The sequence below is a fragment of the Tympanuchus pallidicinctus genome, unplaced genomic scaffold (genome assembly GCF_026119805.1).
Source record: "Tympanuchus pallidicinctus isolate F22 unplaced genomic scaffold, pur_lepc_1.0 scaffold15, whole genome shotgun sequence".
NCBI classification, from domain to species: domain Eukaryota; kingdom Metazoa; phylum Chordata; class Aves; order Galliformes; family Phasianidae; genus Tympanuchus; species Tympanuchus pallidicinctus.
Window position 1 is genome coordinate 26,757,520 of NW_026294669.1, and position 15,422 is coordinate 26,772,941.

A 15,422-nucleotide genomic window follows, 5' to 3' on the forward strand; every position below is an offset into this window, starting at 1 on the left:
GGGTGAACAACCTTGGTAAATATAGCCTTTTCAAACAGTCCATCTCAACAGAGCACACTGCATAGTCTGGCATATCATAATTTTGCTCCTAGCATATGAAAACACTGCAGTGCCTCAGATCCCAAGAGAGGCTGATAGAGCTGAAATTATTTTCACCCTGTATTTTTACCTTCTAGGTGAGATACTACAACTAGAACTTCTGGAACGGAGATACTGTAGCCAGTTGTACAGCTGACAGGAGAACACAGGGACTTGTTTAATGAGGAAAATTAGACTTTTTTTGGTGTTTGAAACCCATCTTGATTGTTATTTGGCATGAATTTCTTTGACACTAATAGAATTAAGTGGAAGTAAGCATTTGGGCAGACTAATGCAATATTAATATACTAAAGGACGCACAAGGAAATCCTGCAGTAGGGCTGCAGAACCTGCGTGCTTTCATAGACATGTCAGATGTTTGGTAATCCTGCTGATGCTGCTGTCCGATCAGCTGCTCCCATTGTAAAGCACTGGTATTTTGAGCTGGGTGCTGGTGGGGTGGCTGAGAGGATTTGCAGGCAGTTGTTCTGTGAAAGCTCCTCCCTGTTAAGATGGCTGCTCTTGAGAGGATACATCTTGAGTTGATGTATTCGCACAGACTGAGGAATTCACCAATTCGAGTGGAGATCTGCATTCTCAAAAGTCAAGTCTCAGTCTGCTTCCCCCTGAATCTGTTTTAAACTCATGTTTTCAGATTTTAAGGTAGTCATTACTTTATAGCCTTCTTTGAACCTTTAAGTTCTCCTGGGTTGGTAGGCTATATGAAAATACAGGTGATTGTTCAGCGTTTGGTTCACAACTGCTGAAGTTATTGTACAATTGATGTGTTCTGTATGTTTTATTCAGCTATATTATTCTCTGCAGCATTTAGGACTGGATTAGAAAGACTTCTCGATTGGATTGTGTTACTAGGTGGTGATGAGAAGTGGGAATTTCAAGAATGGATTTTTATCTCACACTTCTAGGAACAAAAGAACTAATTCACGTTAGTTTGAAAGCCATTTTCATTTGCAGTGGTAAGTTATGACGAATAGCACATGGCAGTATGACTCAGGTTTTTATAAATTACATCCATATGGTTGGCTTGTTTTGAAAAATAGTTGGAAAATAACATAGGCCAAAGCAGGCATCTCTATCACTCCTTTTTTCCTTCTTAATCTGCAGAGGAAATGACTTGTTTGCAGAGTGCCTTAAGTTAATGTTTGTTGAGAATTAAACATGCGGAAAGTTACGTGTTGTTTTTGCACTGTAACTTTGTGTTTTGTGACTGGTGCTGAGCTGTTTCTGTAGCAGGCTGTTTCTGTAGAGGCTGATCACGGCTGGTGAACCTGCATTAAGAAGCCCATTCAACTTGAGAGGGTAATTATAGAGTAGTCAGTGAATGCTAATGTCTTCCCATGTGAAGTACTGGTGGGTTTGACAAGTGGATATTTACTGAATTGAGGTTAGTAGAACATGCTAAATGAAAAGGTTAATTATGCAGAGATACAATGAGACTGTAAAATATGTATATTTATTAAAAAAAACAAAAAACAAAAAACAACAAAACAAAAACAAGAAGTTGCTTTAATAAGCACTTCAAAGTCAATGAAAATGTGGTTTTTAAACAGTAAATCACTGCCATAATAAATTTGAACTGCAAAATTCTTTGGAACCTGGGAACAAAGATGGTTGGTGGTTTTTGGGCGAGGGATTTTAGAAGAAAAATAGTTTGCCTAACCATAGGTTCTTCAGAAAATTCCCATCGGTGACAAAATTCTCCCCTCCTCACCTGGCCCTAGGTTGGTTTAAAGGAAATGAAAATTTGAAGGCTTTATATTTTTAGTAACACAAGAACAAGAACATTCAGCATTTGGTCATCAAGGACTGGAAAACTTTATTCATGAAGATCTGAGCTATTTCACTGAGTAAAACATTGTTCATCGTTCTCAGATTCTTTTTCAGATTCTTTGAAATGCGTTACTCAGTAGTAGATAGAGGAGATAGCTAGTCCTGAGCATTGGCTGCTACATACAACACAGTGATTGCTTCTGCCCAAGAGATATACTGGGAGACAGCCCTCTGTGGATGTAGGCAGCAGTCTGGGCTGAAACCATCAGAGTTGGGAGAAGGATGTACTGCTCCAGTGTAGAACCATCCAGCATGTTTGTGTTGTGATGTGGCATGCAGTAGGAATTTAGAAGTAGGGTTTTTCATTTGTTTTTGCTTATCTTTGAAAAATAAAGTTCAGCTAATAGGAAGAATACACTTGCTCCAGAGCTTCCTATAGGCAGAAATTTTTCCTCCTCTGACCTTCTTCATTTATAGGCTTCATTTATTACATTAGTGGGAGGGCAGCCTGCAGGTCACCTTGTGCAACCCTTTAGACATTCATCTTAATGTGGATAGCGTGATCCATATCAAATGCTTCTGTATTACAGGTGCCACAATAACTGCTCATCATCTGCACGTGGTGTGAGACTTGAGTTGCCTTTCTGAGGTGACAAACCATGAGGGAGAAAATAAAGCACAGTAGCAAAGGAAGGTTGAGGAGCCAGCAAGCACAGCGTGCGGGTGGGTGCGGGTGGCATTCTTGTGGCTCCGCATGCATTTGACTCGTTTTAGGGCTGGTACCACAGTGCAGCATGGAGAACTTATGACAGCTTTTTGATTATAGTACAGCACATCTCCTGCTGTAGGAGCCTCCTGAGGAAAAGAAAGGGCTACAGAAATAGAAGTGGTAATAATGAAACTGTTATTAAGATTGACAAGCAGATTTCATGTTGCCTTATGTCTCCTCTCCTACATTCTTTAGCTTGTCCATTTCCTTGTAATAGTAGGGCAAGATCTATGTTCAGTTAGAGTAGGCTGCAGGGAAATTAAATTTATATTTATTATGCCCAAAGCAGCTGAAATAGGGCCAATAAGGTACAGGCTAACTTCAATAAAACCTACAACTTAATATGATGACAGTTGTGGAAAGCAGCTAAACTTTAATTACAGACCAAAAAAAAAAAAAAAAAGCTTGTTCTGATTTTTTTTTTTCTACAGTAATATTAGATAAATTCAATTTTTTTGGTGACTTGACTGAAATCAAGATCTGTTTGTTGGAAGCTTTCACAAATGTGACACAATATGGAAACTTAAAATGTTTTATGCATATAATAGGGTGGGTAGTCCTATATGGAAAAAATATACACTGCTTCTGCAATGACAATTTATATTCCTGTGGATAAAGGCTAACAGTTTTCCTTGCAGGAGGAAGCAGAGGCTTAGCTGCCAGACTGTTTTCTTTGTATTACTCTCTTAACTTTGTTGTAATACCACATCGTGATCGAGATGTACTATACAAGCACTTTATTAAGAATTTGAAGTCTAATGAATTGCCATATTGAGCTTGTGCTTATCAGTTGGTAGCAAGTTATCTTAAGGTGAAAGTAAAACAAATGTCCCTCCATACAAAGTCACAGTCCCTTTTCCTTCCACTTTACACATGGAAAGCCAAAAGCTTGGGTGCATTTGTATCAGTTACATGAGCAGAGTGTAGTCTCTAGCTTGGGTGGGCTGATGGCTTGATGATTTGGGATGCTACAAAGCCTCAGCACAGGGTGTGCAGCACAGTGCTCCGTGGCTCTGCTGTATGGATTCCATACACAGCTTTATCCTCTCTGCTCTGTTCTTCCCAGTGTTTGTTTTCTGTGCTTACTCAAATGAAGTACTGTGGATGTAGTTCCTGATGAAGGGCAGTCCCTGCAGGCCAGAGGTTTCTGTGGCACTTCAGGGAGGTCAGGATATTGCTGGACAAGGGTGGCTCCTTGCCTGTCAGGGAGCTGTGCAGCCAAGTGGTCAGTTTTTATCATGATAGCTCTTGTTGTTCTTCATACTTTTAGCCATTATTTTCAATTTAACTCAAATTGCAGTGCTTTTCCCTAGAGCCTGGGTTTGCCAGTGGGAATGGATACTGGCAGGACAGATGGTACTTGATGTCCTGGGATGATTTGTCCTTGGTTTCAGGGAAATGTTTCAAGTGTGTTTCTAGCTTCAAAAGCATCTCCATGCACCAGAAAATAGGTGTGTTATAAAAATCTTTCTGAATTAAGACTTGCATTGGGAGTTGCATTTTACAGTGATAGCATACCCTTCATGGGATTACGTTTTGATTATCTTAATGATTTACGGTGTGTTTTTGAAATGAATCAGTGTGATGCCGAAGCACTAGCTTAGCTGAGCCAGTGTTTCACAGCAGTGTGACTTCCAGGGAGTCAAGGCAGCATCCCCTCCTTAATGTACTTCTAAACATTTTCAGGCTTTCTCAGTGGGTTGACACCTCCTCTGAGGAGGGAGGAGCAAGTGCTGCTCTCATCTTCTGGCCCTTGGAGGCAATGAGTCTTGCTCTTCCTCAACCTGTTCCCTCCCTGAAAGCAGGCAGGTCCTGGGGGAGTTGGCCCTCTACTGTGCCTTCCCCTGCAGCCAGACAAGGGAGCTGGCTAGTGTTACCATCAATACGGGTGTCACATTGACTAATGCCAGCATCCTTGACAGGAGTGTGTCTAGGAGCAAAGGTCTGGTGCTGGTTTTGAGATGGTGCAGCTTGGCTATCTGCCATATTACTAAGATGTTAGAGAGTTGCTTTTGTCCATCTAAAATAAAATTGACCAGAAAGAATTTACTTGAGGAAGATGGACCCAAACTGTTTTGCAGAAGTGACTCACTAACCATTTTAATGCCTCATGCCTGTGCTATCTCTTGACACAGTATTAAAGGAGAGTGAAAAGATGGTCTCTAATTTTGTGTTTTTAGCTGAGGAGAAGCAGAAAGCTGACTTAAACTGGTGAGCAGTGCTGAGAAACCATGTGCTCTGTGAAAAATAGCCTTCTGTGTGTGGAGAAGGCGTTGTATGATGTGTTTAGTTGAGGGAGCTCTTGTCAGTGAAGATGGCTTGCTGTGTTTGTCCCTGCTGTGACATCGTCCTCGAGATGATGTTTAATGATATGAAACGTGAAATGTTTCAAATGAGTAAGATGGCTTTGTGCAAAAGACAAAAACCCTTGAACTGTACCAAAAACATTGTTTCAATTGAGGGGGGAAGAAAGCTGTTGTGGAGGAAATATGGTTTAAATTGTGTAAATGTCCAATTGAGCTTCCTCAGTTCACAATTCTCTAAGATTTGTGGGTCTTCTAAGAAAACCTGTTTTAAGCATGCTGGCTTTTTAGTAGGCTGATGCATCCTTCAAATAGCAGAAATGGGAAGTTCACAGGAGAAGAAAGGATAATTAGCAGTCCAAACGTATTCATTAGTCTTGGGTGGCACAAAAGTTGTAGTTAAATTTATACTGCTGACTAAAATCCTCCTGTTACAGTCTTCAACTCATCCCAATGAATCTTTCAAAGTCTTACCGATTGCTGGATTTTTCTCTAGTTGCTGGTTCTTATGTGTCAGATGTGTCACCTGCTGTAGGGAACCTGCTTTGGCAGGGGGGTTGGACTTGATGATCTTTGGAGGTCCCTTCCAACCCTGACAATTCTGTGATTCTGCGTCAGTGTTGCTGCCCTTGGGCATGGAGGACTGCTGGGATACTTGCTGTTGCTGCACACTTGGCTGTCATTTTAAAAAAAAAAAGTACTCCTTACAGGGCTACATTTCCGAAAATGGCATTTGGAATATATGTGATTTTTTTGAACTGTTTTAAGCTGAGTAGCAAGTGCTTAAGTTTTGCTACTAAGACTAGGAAACAAAGTCAAGGGCTTAAAAACAGCCCATCTTTTCCCCTGGTAATGTGGCTAGGAGCAGGAATAACAAAGGTAAGACGGATTCAAAGAATTCACCTGCTTACACCAACATGAACATGCAGGAGCACAGTGTAACATCTCTATAGAAAGCTATCATTTAAGAATCAGTTCAGCTGGGAACTGTAGTGGGAATGTAGTGGAAATGTAGTGGAAATGTAGTGGAAATGTAGTGGAAATGTAGTGGGAACATACAGGAGGTAAAATTGTGTGCTGGAGATTTCCATCAGGACAGAAACAGAGGCAAACTTCCCTTGAAATAAAGCATTGCTTTCTCTTTTAGAAGCATTGTCTGTTGAAGGCGCTGCTTCCAGCAAAAGGGAACTGCTCTTCTCTCAGATAACTGTTTTCCTTTGGTGCTAGTCTATCTCCTTTCTGTTTTTTCTCCCTAGCTGTGCAATGGGTTGCACAGATGGTCTAGCATAAGGAAGAAGGAGAATAAGGATGATGCTCTCTGGTGGATTTATTTGTATATAAGTCCCAGTGGATCCAAGTATTAAAGAGCTTCAGGTTTTTTTAAGTGGTTATATGTGTACAGAAGGCTGAGTATGCATTGCTAAAACTGGATTTAAGAGTAAAATCCACCTTACTTAAAATCATAAAGTGAATTTTGTTTTTGACACAAGCATGTAAGTGGCTGAACTTCATTTTTTGGGAAGTGTAATGTACTGGGGGGGGATAAGAAATGCTGGCTGAGTAGAGTATAATATTAAAAAGAACTCTTGAAGCTGTTGTTGAGAACAGGAGATACTGATTGCCCTGAACTATTAGCTTTTAAATACAGCAGTGATTGAACAGAAGATATTAAGTGCTATTGGCTGTTAAACATGTGAGCAAACCATGAAAGGCAGTGAACCAGAACTGTGGCGGTCAGTACCCACTGGAAAGCTGTTCTCTGCCAATTCTCCATTACAGGCTTTGGCTGTCTGCTAAACATCAAGAAGAATGGACAGGTCAGAAAAAGGTTAAAGAGCTCACCTGACATTATCAGCAGAGATTATTACACATTGATTTTTTTCCCTTTTTTTTTTCTCCATTGAAGGCAACTGCTCACCTGTTGCATGGACAGAGTGAGGCTGCTTCATCTCCATTTACAGCTACATCTGAAATGCTGTTAGGTGCTTGCTAATGCAAGGGTGCTTGACAGAACGTTTAGCTGAAAGCAGTATGTTTTCAGGTTCCTAACTCATGTAAGTATAAAGGGCTGGTTGATGTTCTTGGTATTTTTATTGTCAATGAATTATCTTGGAATCTGAACTGTAGACACATCAGTTTTGGTGTATTGATGAGGTAGCATGCAGTACTGGAGGTACCAGAAACACCAGCAGTCTCTGGAAGGATCCAAGAATTCATTAACATTTGGAAATCACTTGTCTTTTATACACCAGGATTATTAACTGTATTATTGCAGAGTTAGTTTCTGCAGTGGTGGAAAAAAAACCAACAACAACAGGCTTAATGAGTGAAGCTTTCCAAGGTAACTGACAAAGTGGTTTTGTTTGTTTTCCAAGCTTAAGGAATATTTCCATTCAAGGGGAACTTTTTCTTGAATGTGTCCTTTCTTTGTAGTCCAGCTTGTGCTTCTTTTCTGTGTAAGATATAATTAGAATTTAATTGCAAACTGATGCTTAATAAAGAAAGCTTATGTAGTTGAAAGTATGTGTCAATAATTTGAAGAAAACATTGCATACTTATCTTTCTGATCATCCTTGTGAGCTGAACCATGAGAACAGTCTGATTTGTGTCTAAATACAGAAATTTGTTTTAGAACTTGAAATTTCAGTATTCACCTGAGGTATTTGGTTATTGTCAAGTTGTTCTGTACATGTATGAACATGTAAACAAGTACATTTCTGTACAGTGTCTACAGTGTTCTCTCATATTTTTACTTAAAGACATACATATGCTCAGAGGAAGCTGGAGACAGTGATAGAGATGTTGACATTCTTCCTGCAGAAAAGCAGACTGATTTGGGGTGGAGTGAAAGGGAAGAATGAAAATAATGTCTGGAAAATCAATGGAGAGGGTAAGTGTGCTGTGGGCAAGAAGCTAGTGAAATGCTTTGTACCCAGAAGGGGAAGCTTTAAATGTTTTGTGGCTCCTGGACAGAACTGAATTGATCCCATCAATTTTCAAGTGGTTCAAAATCTTTGGGTATCGAGTCAAAAAATAATAAATTCATTCAAGAAATGGGGAGTGACCAGCATGCTTGGTGGGACTGAAGGTGAAAGGCACAAGGTGTGAGTGAATGGCCCATCTCTGGAAAAAAATGGAGTGTTCAGTGGCTGTGATGGTGGCTCTTCTGTACCCTTTAACAGAGAACAAGTGGGAAGTCCTACAGGCCATTGATGAACAGAGAAGAGCTGTAACAAAAGCGCAAACCTTTCCTTGAAAATGTATGTTAAAAATATATATTCTATTCAAGCTTTAACTTCAAGAAATAGTAATCAAAGCTGTTACATATGGAAAAAGATTTGTCACTGAACCTTTTTTAGTATGTGTATGCATGTGTATACATGGTCTGTTCGTGCATACAGCTTATGATCTTTACAGTCTCAGCAGTGTATGATTTTCAAAAAAATCTTGATGTGGTTTGCTACATAAAAAACCCTTTTGGACCAGTAAGAACTTCTTTTCAAGTTTAAAAGGGTTGATTGTTCTAGTATAGCCTGTGATTCAGGGTGATCATGTGGTTTAGCTAAACATTTAAGTATGCTCAAACCTTGGTTAGCAAGTAGCTTTTTGCATTACCAAATAGGAAATTTGCTTGGGGACCTGAAATGCTAAATCGAAGTAAATGTCTTGTGATATGAAGTATATCTGTTTCTCCACACACTTTCTTTCACTGTTGCTGAAAATGTGTTATTGATCCATGCCCAGAGAGAGAAAGTAGAAAGAACAGAAATCAGGCAGAATGGAGCTTGTGAAATGTGGGGGCCAGGCTGCCTTCCAGGGTGGGGGTTGCAGGAGTGAGAAAAAGATTTTTAAAAAGTCTGAAAAGCAGGAGAACTGCTGCTTTATTATGGGATTACAGTAGGGTCAGGAGATGTGTTTCTGAAATGGATATGTGCCACTCTGCCAAATGCAGATTGATATAATTTAGTGTCGGGATGTGATGTCCATCGCGTAGTCTGTGCAGGCATGAGATGCTGGTGTTCCTTGGGTTACTTCTGTGCTATGGATACTGGCTTTTGACTGAGCTGTCAGGCATTTTTGCACTGTTACCAGCTATATCAATGACTTATTAGCTTGTTTTCTGTGCCTAGTAGATTACCGGGAGAGACTTGTTCATCAAACATCTCTGATTTGTGGGCTGTACAGCCAAGTAATAGAAGGTTCAAGTGGAAGAGTTCATGTTTGTTTTTCACGGAGTGACTGCCAGAGTCCTGATGCAGGGTTGTGGCGAGAGAAGAGGTGGAAGGAACAAGATGCTGTATCAACTGCAGCTGCATGTATTTGTCTTTTCTGTAGACAGTGAAAGTGAACACAGCTATCAATCCGCAGTATATGCGGCCTTTCTGTTTTATTGAGAGATGTCAAGCAGAGCTTCAGTGCAGAAAACTGTGAAATACTTAAAATTCTCACATGGTAGTGAAATATGCTTATCATCTTTATCCTTACTTGAGCTTCATGACTGTTGATCACAGAAGGCTGCATCGTGATTAAGCCCACAGCATCAGTTGTGAATAGCTCTCCTGCTTGAAACAAGGAAAGGAAAAGAAATGAAAGGATAGCTGGCTGAAAAATATGGCTGGCAGAGAGCGATGAGGTGACAACTGAAGAGTCAAACTCTCAGTTAATCGAAGTAGGCTCAAAATTAGATTGTAGTCCTGGAAAAAGTCAAGAAGATTGTTAGCATGACAGAGTGCCAGGCTGTTTCTTTTTGCTTCAAAAAGCATGGTGAAATTGGAAACATGAGTGAAATGTTAAAACCTGCAAATAAAATCTCTTTGTGTTAGCCCCTGTGTAGCTGCTATTCCCCATCTGGAATCAAAATGAATGGGTGCATGGTTATTAATATGTAATGAGATCTTAATGAAACAATAACATTGCAAGCAAAGTAGCAGAGGAATTTAGAAAAGGAAATCATTCGTGTCAGAGTTGCGCTTGGCATACTGGCATGTTAATGACAGTAGGGCAGGCATGGCCCTGGAGACTTGTGTCAGTGTATTTAAATGTGGAAGCAGCAGGGCATTTGGACCATGAAAGCAGGTGCCTTTCTGACTTAGCTCTGTATCACTTGTCTTGTTTCAATTCTCCATTTCTTATCATGTTTTCTCATTCTACTGTAAACTGCTTGGGGTAGAGGTCATGCCTTTTATTTGTAAAGTGCTGCTACTTGTTAGGAACTTATTTTGTTGACTGCTGGAGGAATGACAGCATAAATAACAGTGCCATATGCAAAAGTGTTCAGGTCTCTGTAAAGATGCACTTTTTTCTATCTCCATGGGAACTTCTAGTGCCTGGTTTAAAAAAACAAAGCAGAACACAAAATGCACCCATCCAATCAAGCCAACAGCACCAAAATAACAAAAACTATCAAACTGGAGAGCTTATGCTAGAGAAACAGTCATTCTAGCTGGGATGCTACTGGCCATCCAGAGCCTGGGCTTCAATGTGAGTTGGGTCTGATCCATTCCTTTGTGCTTGTGCTGTATCTGTGATCAGAACAACCTCATTAGAGCTTGTCCTTCCTATGCAAGGGAACGTCTGAAAACCTTCATCCTTCCATGGAATGCTGATGACTTGGTGTTCCGTGTATGCTTTAGGTTGTCATATACTGCTCATTGAACTAGCTCTCCATGATTTTGTTGGTTTAGCTTAGTTACCAAGAAATCTGGAGCTCACATGCTCCCTGTGCTTCACTGCACAAATAATACTACAGTGTGGTGTTTTTTTTTTTTACTGGTAGTTGGGAGGACGATTTTTTTTTTTTTTTTTTTTTAATACCACTTACCAAGTTTTTTTCCAAAGCTTAATCACCCAGGAACTGTACTGTGAGAGACTACAGCTTGCTGCAACTGGTCTTAAATGATAGCATTTTACAGCAGTGGCTGATGTGTATCAAAACAGCCGAGTGCCCATCGAAGCAATCAAAAAAAAAAACAAAAAACAACTTGAAACTTAGTTCATGCAGAAATAAACAGGCAGCACAGGCACAAGCAGCTCCCGGTCACTTTGAACGTATAACTGCAAAAAATAAGTCTGGCTACACCAGACTTTCAAGTGGGGGTGCATATGTGAATTAGAGTAGCTGTAGGACAGAGACCCTAATGAGACATGACATTCTGCAGGCCATCAAGTTTGAAAATGCTCAAAGATGGCTTTGTCACAAAACAAAAAGGGTTGAGGCACATCAAGTACAGTCAGCCCTCTGCTCCCTTAAGCAGCCTTGCATGATGAGCTACATGCAGTGCTTCGACGATAACAACTGGGAGTTCTTTACAGCCTCCTCATAAGCATGTTTCTCAGCTGCCCAGATAAACCCCAGGGTTCCTTGGCATGCTGCAGTGCTGACTTGGCATTCAGATGTGCCCAAGTGAATGTGTCATTTCAGAAAGATGCGAATAATCAAAGGAAGAAAAGGTAAATCACTTCATAAAATGTTAGCTTACAATATAAATGGGGCAAGTTACTTATTAGTTTGCCCATCTTGTTCAGATGACTTTGTTATGCAGGTTCTTCTAGTGGTGTTTAACCATCAGCACTGCAAATCATAGAATGACTTGAGTTGGAATGGGGTCCCAAGGATCAAGTTCCAACTTCCTGCCACAAGCGAAGCCATCACCCTCCAGGTCTGGTACTTGGCCAGGTTGCCCAGGCCTGTCACTGATGAAGCTAGTTGTGAGTTGTATTAAAATTTAAGCTCTGAGTTAGTTGTGAATTGTACTAAAACTCGTTTCCTAAGCAACTTGTAGTGATTCAAATAGTCAACTAATATATACTCAGGAGAATACATTAACCTTTCTGTTGTCTCATAGTACATTGTTACCTTACTTACGTGATACATTCAGCTCTTCCAGTATTGTCAGTGGGTCTTCACCATACTCCTCATCTGCAGCATTGTTTCTATTGCAGATCTGTATGATGTGTATGTGAGTGAAAGCCCGGAAGGCTGACCAGAGCTCTAAATGTATGCTGAAATAGAAAGGATAAACAAAACGGGTACAAATGCTCACTAAAAAGATTCTCTTGACAAAGGATTTCTGCTGCCCTTCTCTATCCACTCATGCAATCTTTCAAGACTGCATCTTGTAGTGCTGTTACTGTTTCTAAGATGAAAAGGCAGTTAATTCTTGCACAGGTGGAGCTATAGTGAATTTCAGGTATGTCAAAAATGTTTGTGGAAAAGATTTTTGAAGTGCTGTCATAAAAGTGATTGAGCAAAATGGATATGAAAGTGAAGCTGATGCGTCAGAGCATTGATACGTCTAATACCCAAACCAGCATATGAAAGAGACTGAAGAATCTGCTTACTATAACATATACTCAAAAACAGAGGAAACATAAATGTGTAACTGTGCAATAAGGACTGTTGCTTGAAAACAGTGCAGCATGAGTGCAGAAATGCTCATTAGGCACAGAAATTGAATTTTTGAGGATTTCAGAGCAGGAAAGACTTCTGAAAGCAAATGCTGATTTTTCTACAGTATAGTATATATACTTGTCTTTATTAGTCATCAGAAGGCCTCCAGGAATTTAGATTTAGTAGATTTCTGTGCTTTTTAGGATCAGGAATGGATATATTAAGGTAGGAAGTGATGGACTTCAAGTCCTTTTTGTGCAGATCTGTCCTATGTGCTCTAGGTTTTAAAAAATCATTTGAAAGACTAAAACATTCATGACGTAGTTGGTGATTACAGTTTTCTTTTTTTTTTTAGGCTCTCACTCTGGTCAGTGCTTGGTCAGACTGTTAATGACTTTGCTCAGCTCAGTAACTTGCACGGGGTTACAAGTGTGGGCTCTTCTTAGAGGCAGAGCTGCTGGCACACCTCGCCTGGGGGTTAAAGAAACCACAGAATTTATAACTTCAAGAAGCTCAGCAGCTATGAAGAGAATCTCTACCACAGTGATCTGTCACTGTCGTTATCTTCCCATTCGCATAGAGCTGTAAGAGAGGGCTATTAATCATACTGCCTAGGGCGTGGGAGCATGTGGAAATACATAGAGAATTACCATAGCTTCAAAACAGTCAACACGACAGGTCTTGGGAGTCTACTTCAGGTCTGAAGTGATGGCAAATTCATCAAAGTTCCTGTTTTTTTGTTTTTGTTTTTTTTTAATGCCCCTTTCTTCTTTCTAGGCTGGTTTCACAGCTGCCACCTTTCCCCTCCCTTGCTGGTACTGAGGTGCTAGCAAGAAAAGGGCAGATGTCCCTTCCCTCCTGTATTGGTAAGGAAGCACTGTTACGGGCTGAGAGCTGGAGGTGAAGCTGCATGCAGCCGCTGCTGATCCTAGGGCTGTAAGGCTGTAGCTCGGTTTTGGAAATGGTTTTTTGTGGTTCTCAGGTTTGGGATACAGTTTGGATCAGGAAGAAGAGCTGTGTTAAAACTGATTAGTGAAGTTAGCACTGGTGAGTGATTTGGGCATTTATTACATTAGTATTACTGGTTGGTATTAGGGCTTGTTAAAAGAGGATGAACGATCATAAAAGCAACGAGGCTGTAGAACTGTGGGGTGAGCTGGCTTTGGCATGTGAATGAGGATTGTTTGTTTTGTTGCAGATAGTAATTGTTTGTTTGGATTTAATTAGAATTTCTTTGTACAATTTTGGGTACAAGTTTTAAATTCATGCCTAGGTCTTACTTGTGTGCTGGGATGGGCGAGGAGGTGGCAGGCAGCTGGGAACATCACATTTAAGCATGAATGACTTGCATTAATTTTCTTACTCCAGACAAAATTAGGAGTTACAGTTGGGATGATGGAGGCTGTTGAAATATAAAAGGGATGCACAGTTAAATACGCTTTTGAATTCTTCGTGGATCAAGTTGGTAATGTGAATGCTGCTGATGCAAAGACAAATGCCTTCAAATAACGTTGCAGAAGCATTTTCAAAACTTCTGCATATTTTTCTTTACCTATTTGCTCTGGGTTGTTTTACGTATGGCTTGGTATCCCTAAAGCTCTGTGCTTCATGTAAACTGTTGCTGTAGATTACTTTATCCAGGAACATAGTTTTAATTCCTGGCAACTGAGGATTCATGGGAAGCTTTCTCATAAAAACAAATTTATTACTTATCATACTGCAGTGTTGGTTTAAAGAGATTAAATACCAGCTAAATGACATGATTAACAATTTAATTAGTGTAATAAGAAGCCCAATGCTTTTTCTAGTTTCTGGCCTCATCGCTGCTTGCTATTGTACTTTATAAGGCTTTTTAGTTACTGTTGTAAAGATAAAATAATACATAAATAATATAGTTTTCTGTAACGTCTCTTTTAATTTTACTCTTTTGAAAACATAAACAAGTGCTTTGGTGCTCTGTTGAGTTTGTAGGAGTGACATACTGTGGACTGCTTTTAGGCCAGTACTGAAAGTACGTCTTGGGGCTTAGTATGGCAGACTTTCACAGCATTACTGCACAATTACTTGTGCTTTGTTTATGTAGTCATGATATTTGTGTGTACATGATCTTTTTTTTCCAGTGGGTAGCGTGTGAACAGCATCTAGCCTAATATACAAAGCAGAGGACGATATTCCTCTTGTGCTGACTGAAGGGTTTCCACAGAGGAGAAAGCAGACTTCGACTACTATGTTGTGCTCTTCAGAAAGTCTCCTTCAGCTAGTTCCATTTCCAGCTTTTTCTGAGATGTTTGTTGATTTGCTGCTCATTAATCCTAAAGTACTAGAAACATGTCAAGTTTTGAAGTGTTTGAAAAACTCCTTATCAGTGTGATGAGCTGGGAGCCCCAGCCTTCCCTCTTTTCAAAAAAGCCTGTGCTCCGTTGAGCTCTGCTGGAATGTGCACTCTTCCTCAGGTAGCTCAATCAGCTGTTGCTAAATGTGGAGATGATGAAAAACTGTAACTGAGCAAAGCTGTAGTGAGATCCACCTCGGGATGTGCCTGTGTGTTCTCATGCCACTTTTCTGTAGGGTGGGACAACATGCATCTCATCTCAAGGTTGTGAGGACAGCTTTATTTATCTTGCACAACATAATTTTATAAGATTGAAGACCCTGGTTTACTTTATTATGAAAACATGCAATATGATCTTTCAGCATTTCTGTCTCACAGCGTGATTGATAGCACAGCACAGGAAAGAAGAGCCTTTGCCTCTGTTGACACGTTGGACCTCAATAATGTGACAGTATCTGTGGGCTGAATCTAAATGCTATTAGAGATGATGGCATTTTTTCCTCTGGCAGAAAATGCAGGAAAAACATCTCAGATTATTGTCTCACGTGAAGCCTTAGGCTTTCTAGTTGATTGGAGCTTCAGAGTAGAAAGCTTGCGTGTCTGTGGGTTAGTGTTGAAGGCTGCTGTCCAGGAGTATTTTGGTATTCCTAGTTTGGTCTATAGAACAGCAACAGAGGAGGGAAGAGGGGTGTGTGTGTTACAAGTATAAACTGGATCATAACTAAAGTGAGGTAAGATACAAAACTTTGCCTCTTCCAC

General features: G+C 40.2%; 1 protein-coding gene across 6 annotated transcripts in view; it reads left to right on the top strand.

Annotated features, from left to right (window-relative positions):
- The window catches only part of PLCL1 (phospholipase C like 1 (inactive)), a 231,462-nt gene that overhangs the window by 120,784 nt on the left and 95,256 nt on the right, over window positions 1-15,422 (top strand). The window contains exons 1-2 of one of the 6 annotated variants that reach the window (XM_052675371.1): window positions 6,860-6,995; window positions 7,701-7,831. The exons of 4 other annotated variants lie outside the window; for them this stretch is intronic. In XM_052675371.1, the coding sequence (XP_052531331.1) occupies window positions 7,799-7,831 (33 nt within the window). In that variant the 5' untranslated portion in view covers window positions 6,860-6,995; window positions 7,701-7,798. Of the gene's footprint in view, window positions 1-6,859; window positions 6,996-7,700; window positions 7,832-15,422 lie in introns of those variants that run through there. One more of the 6 variants, XM_052675370.1, reaches the window with a different exon arrangement.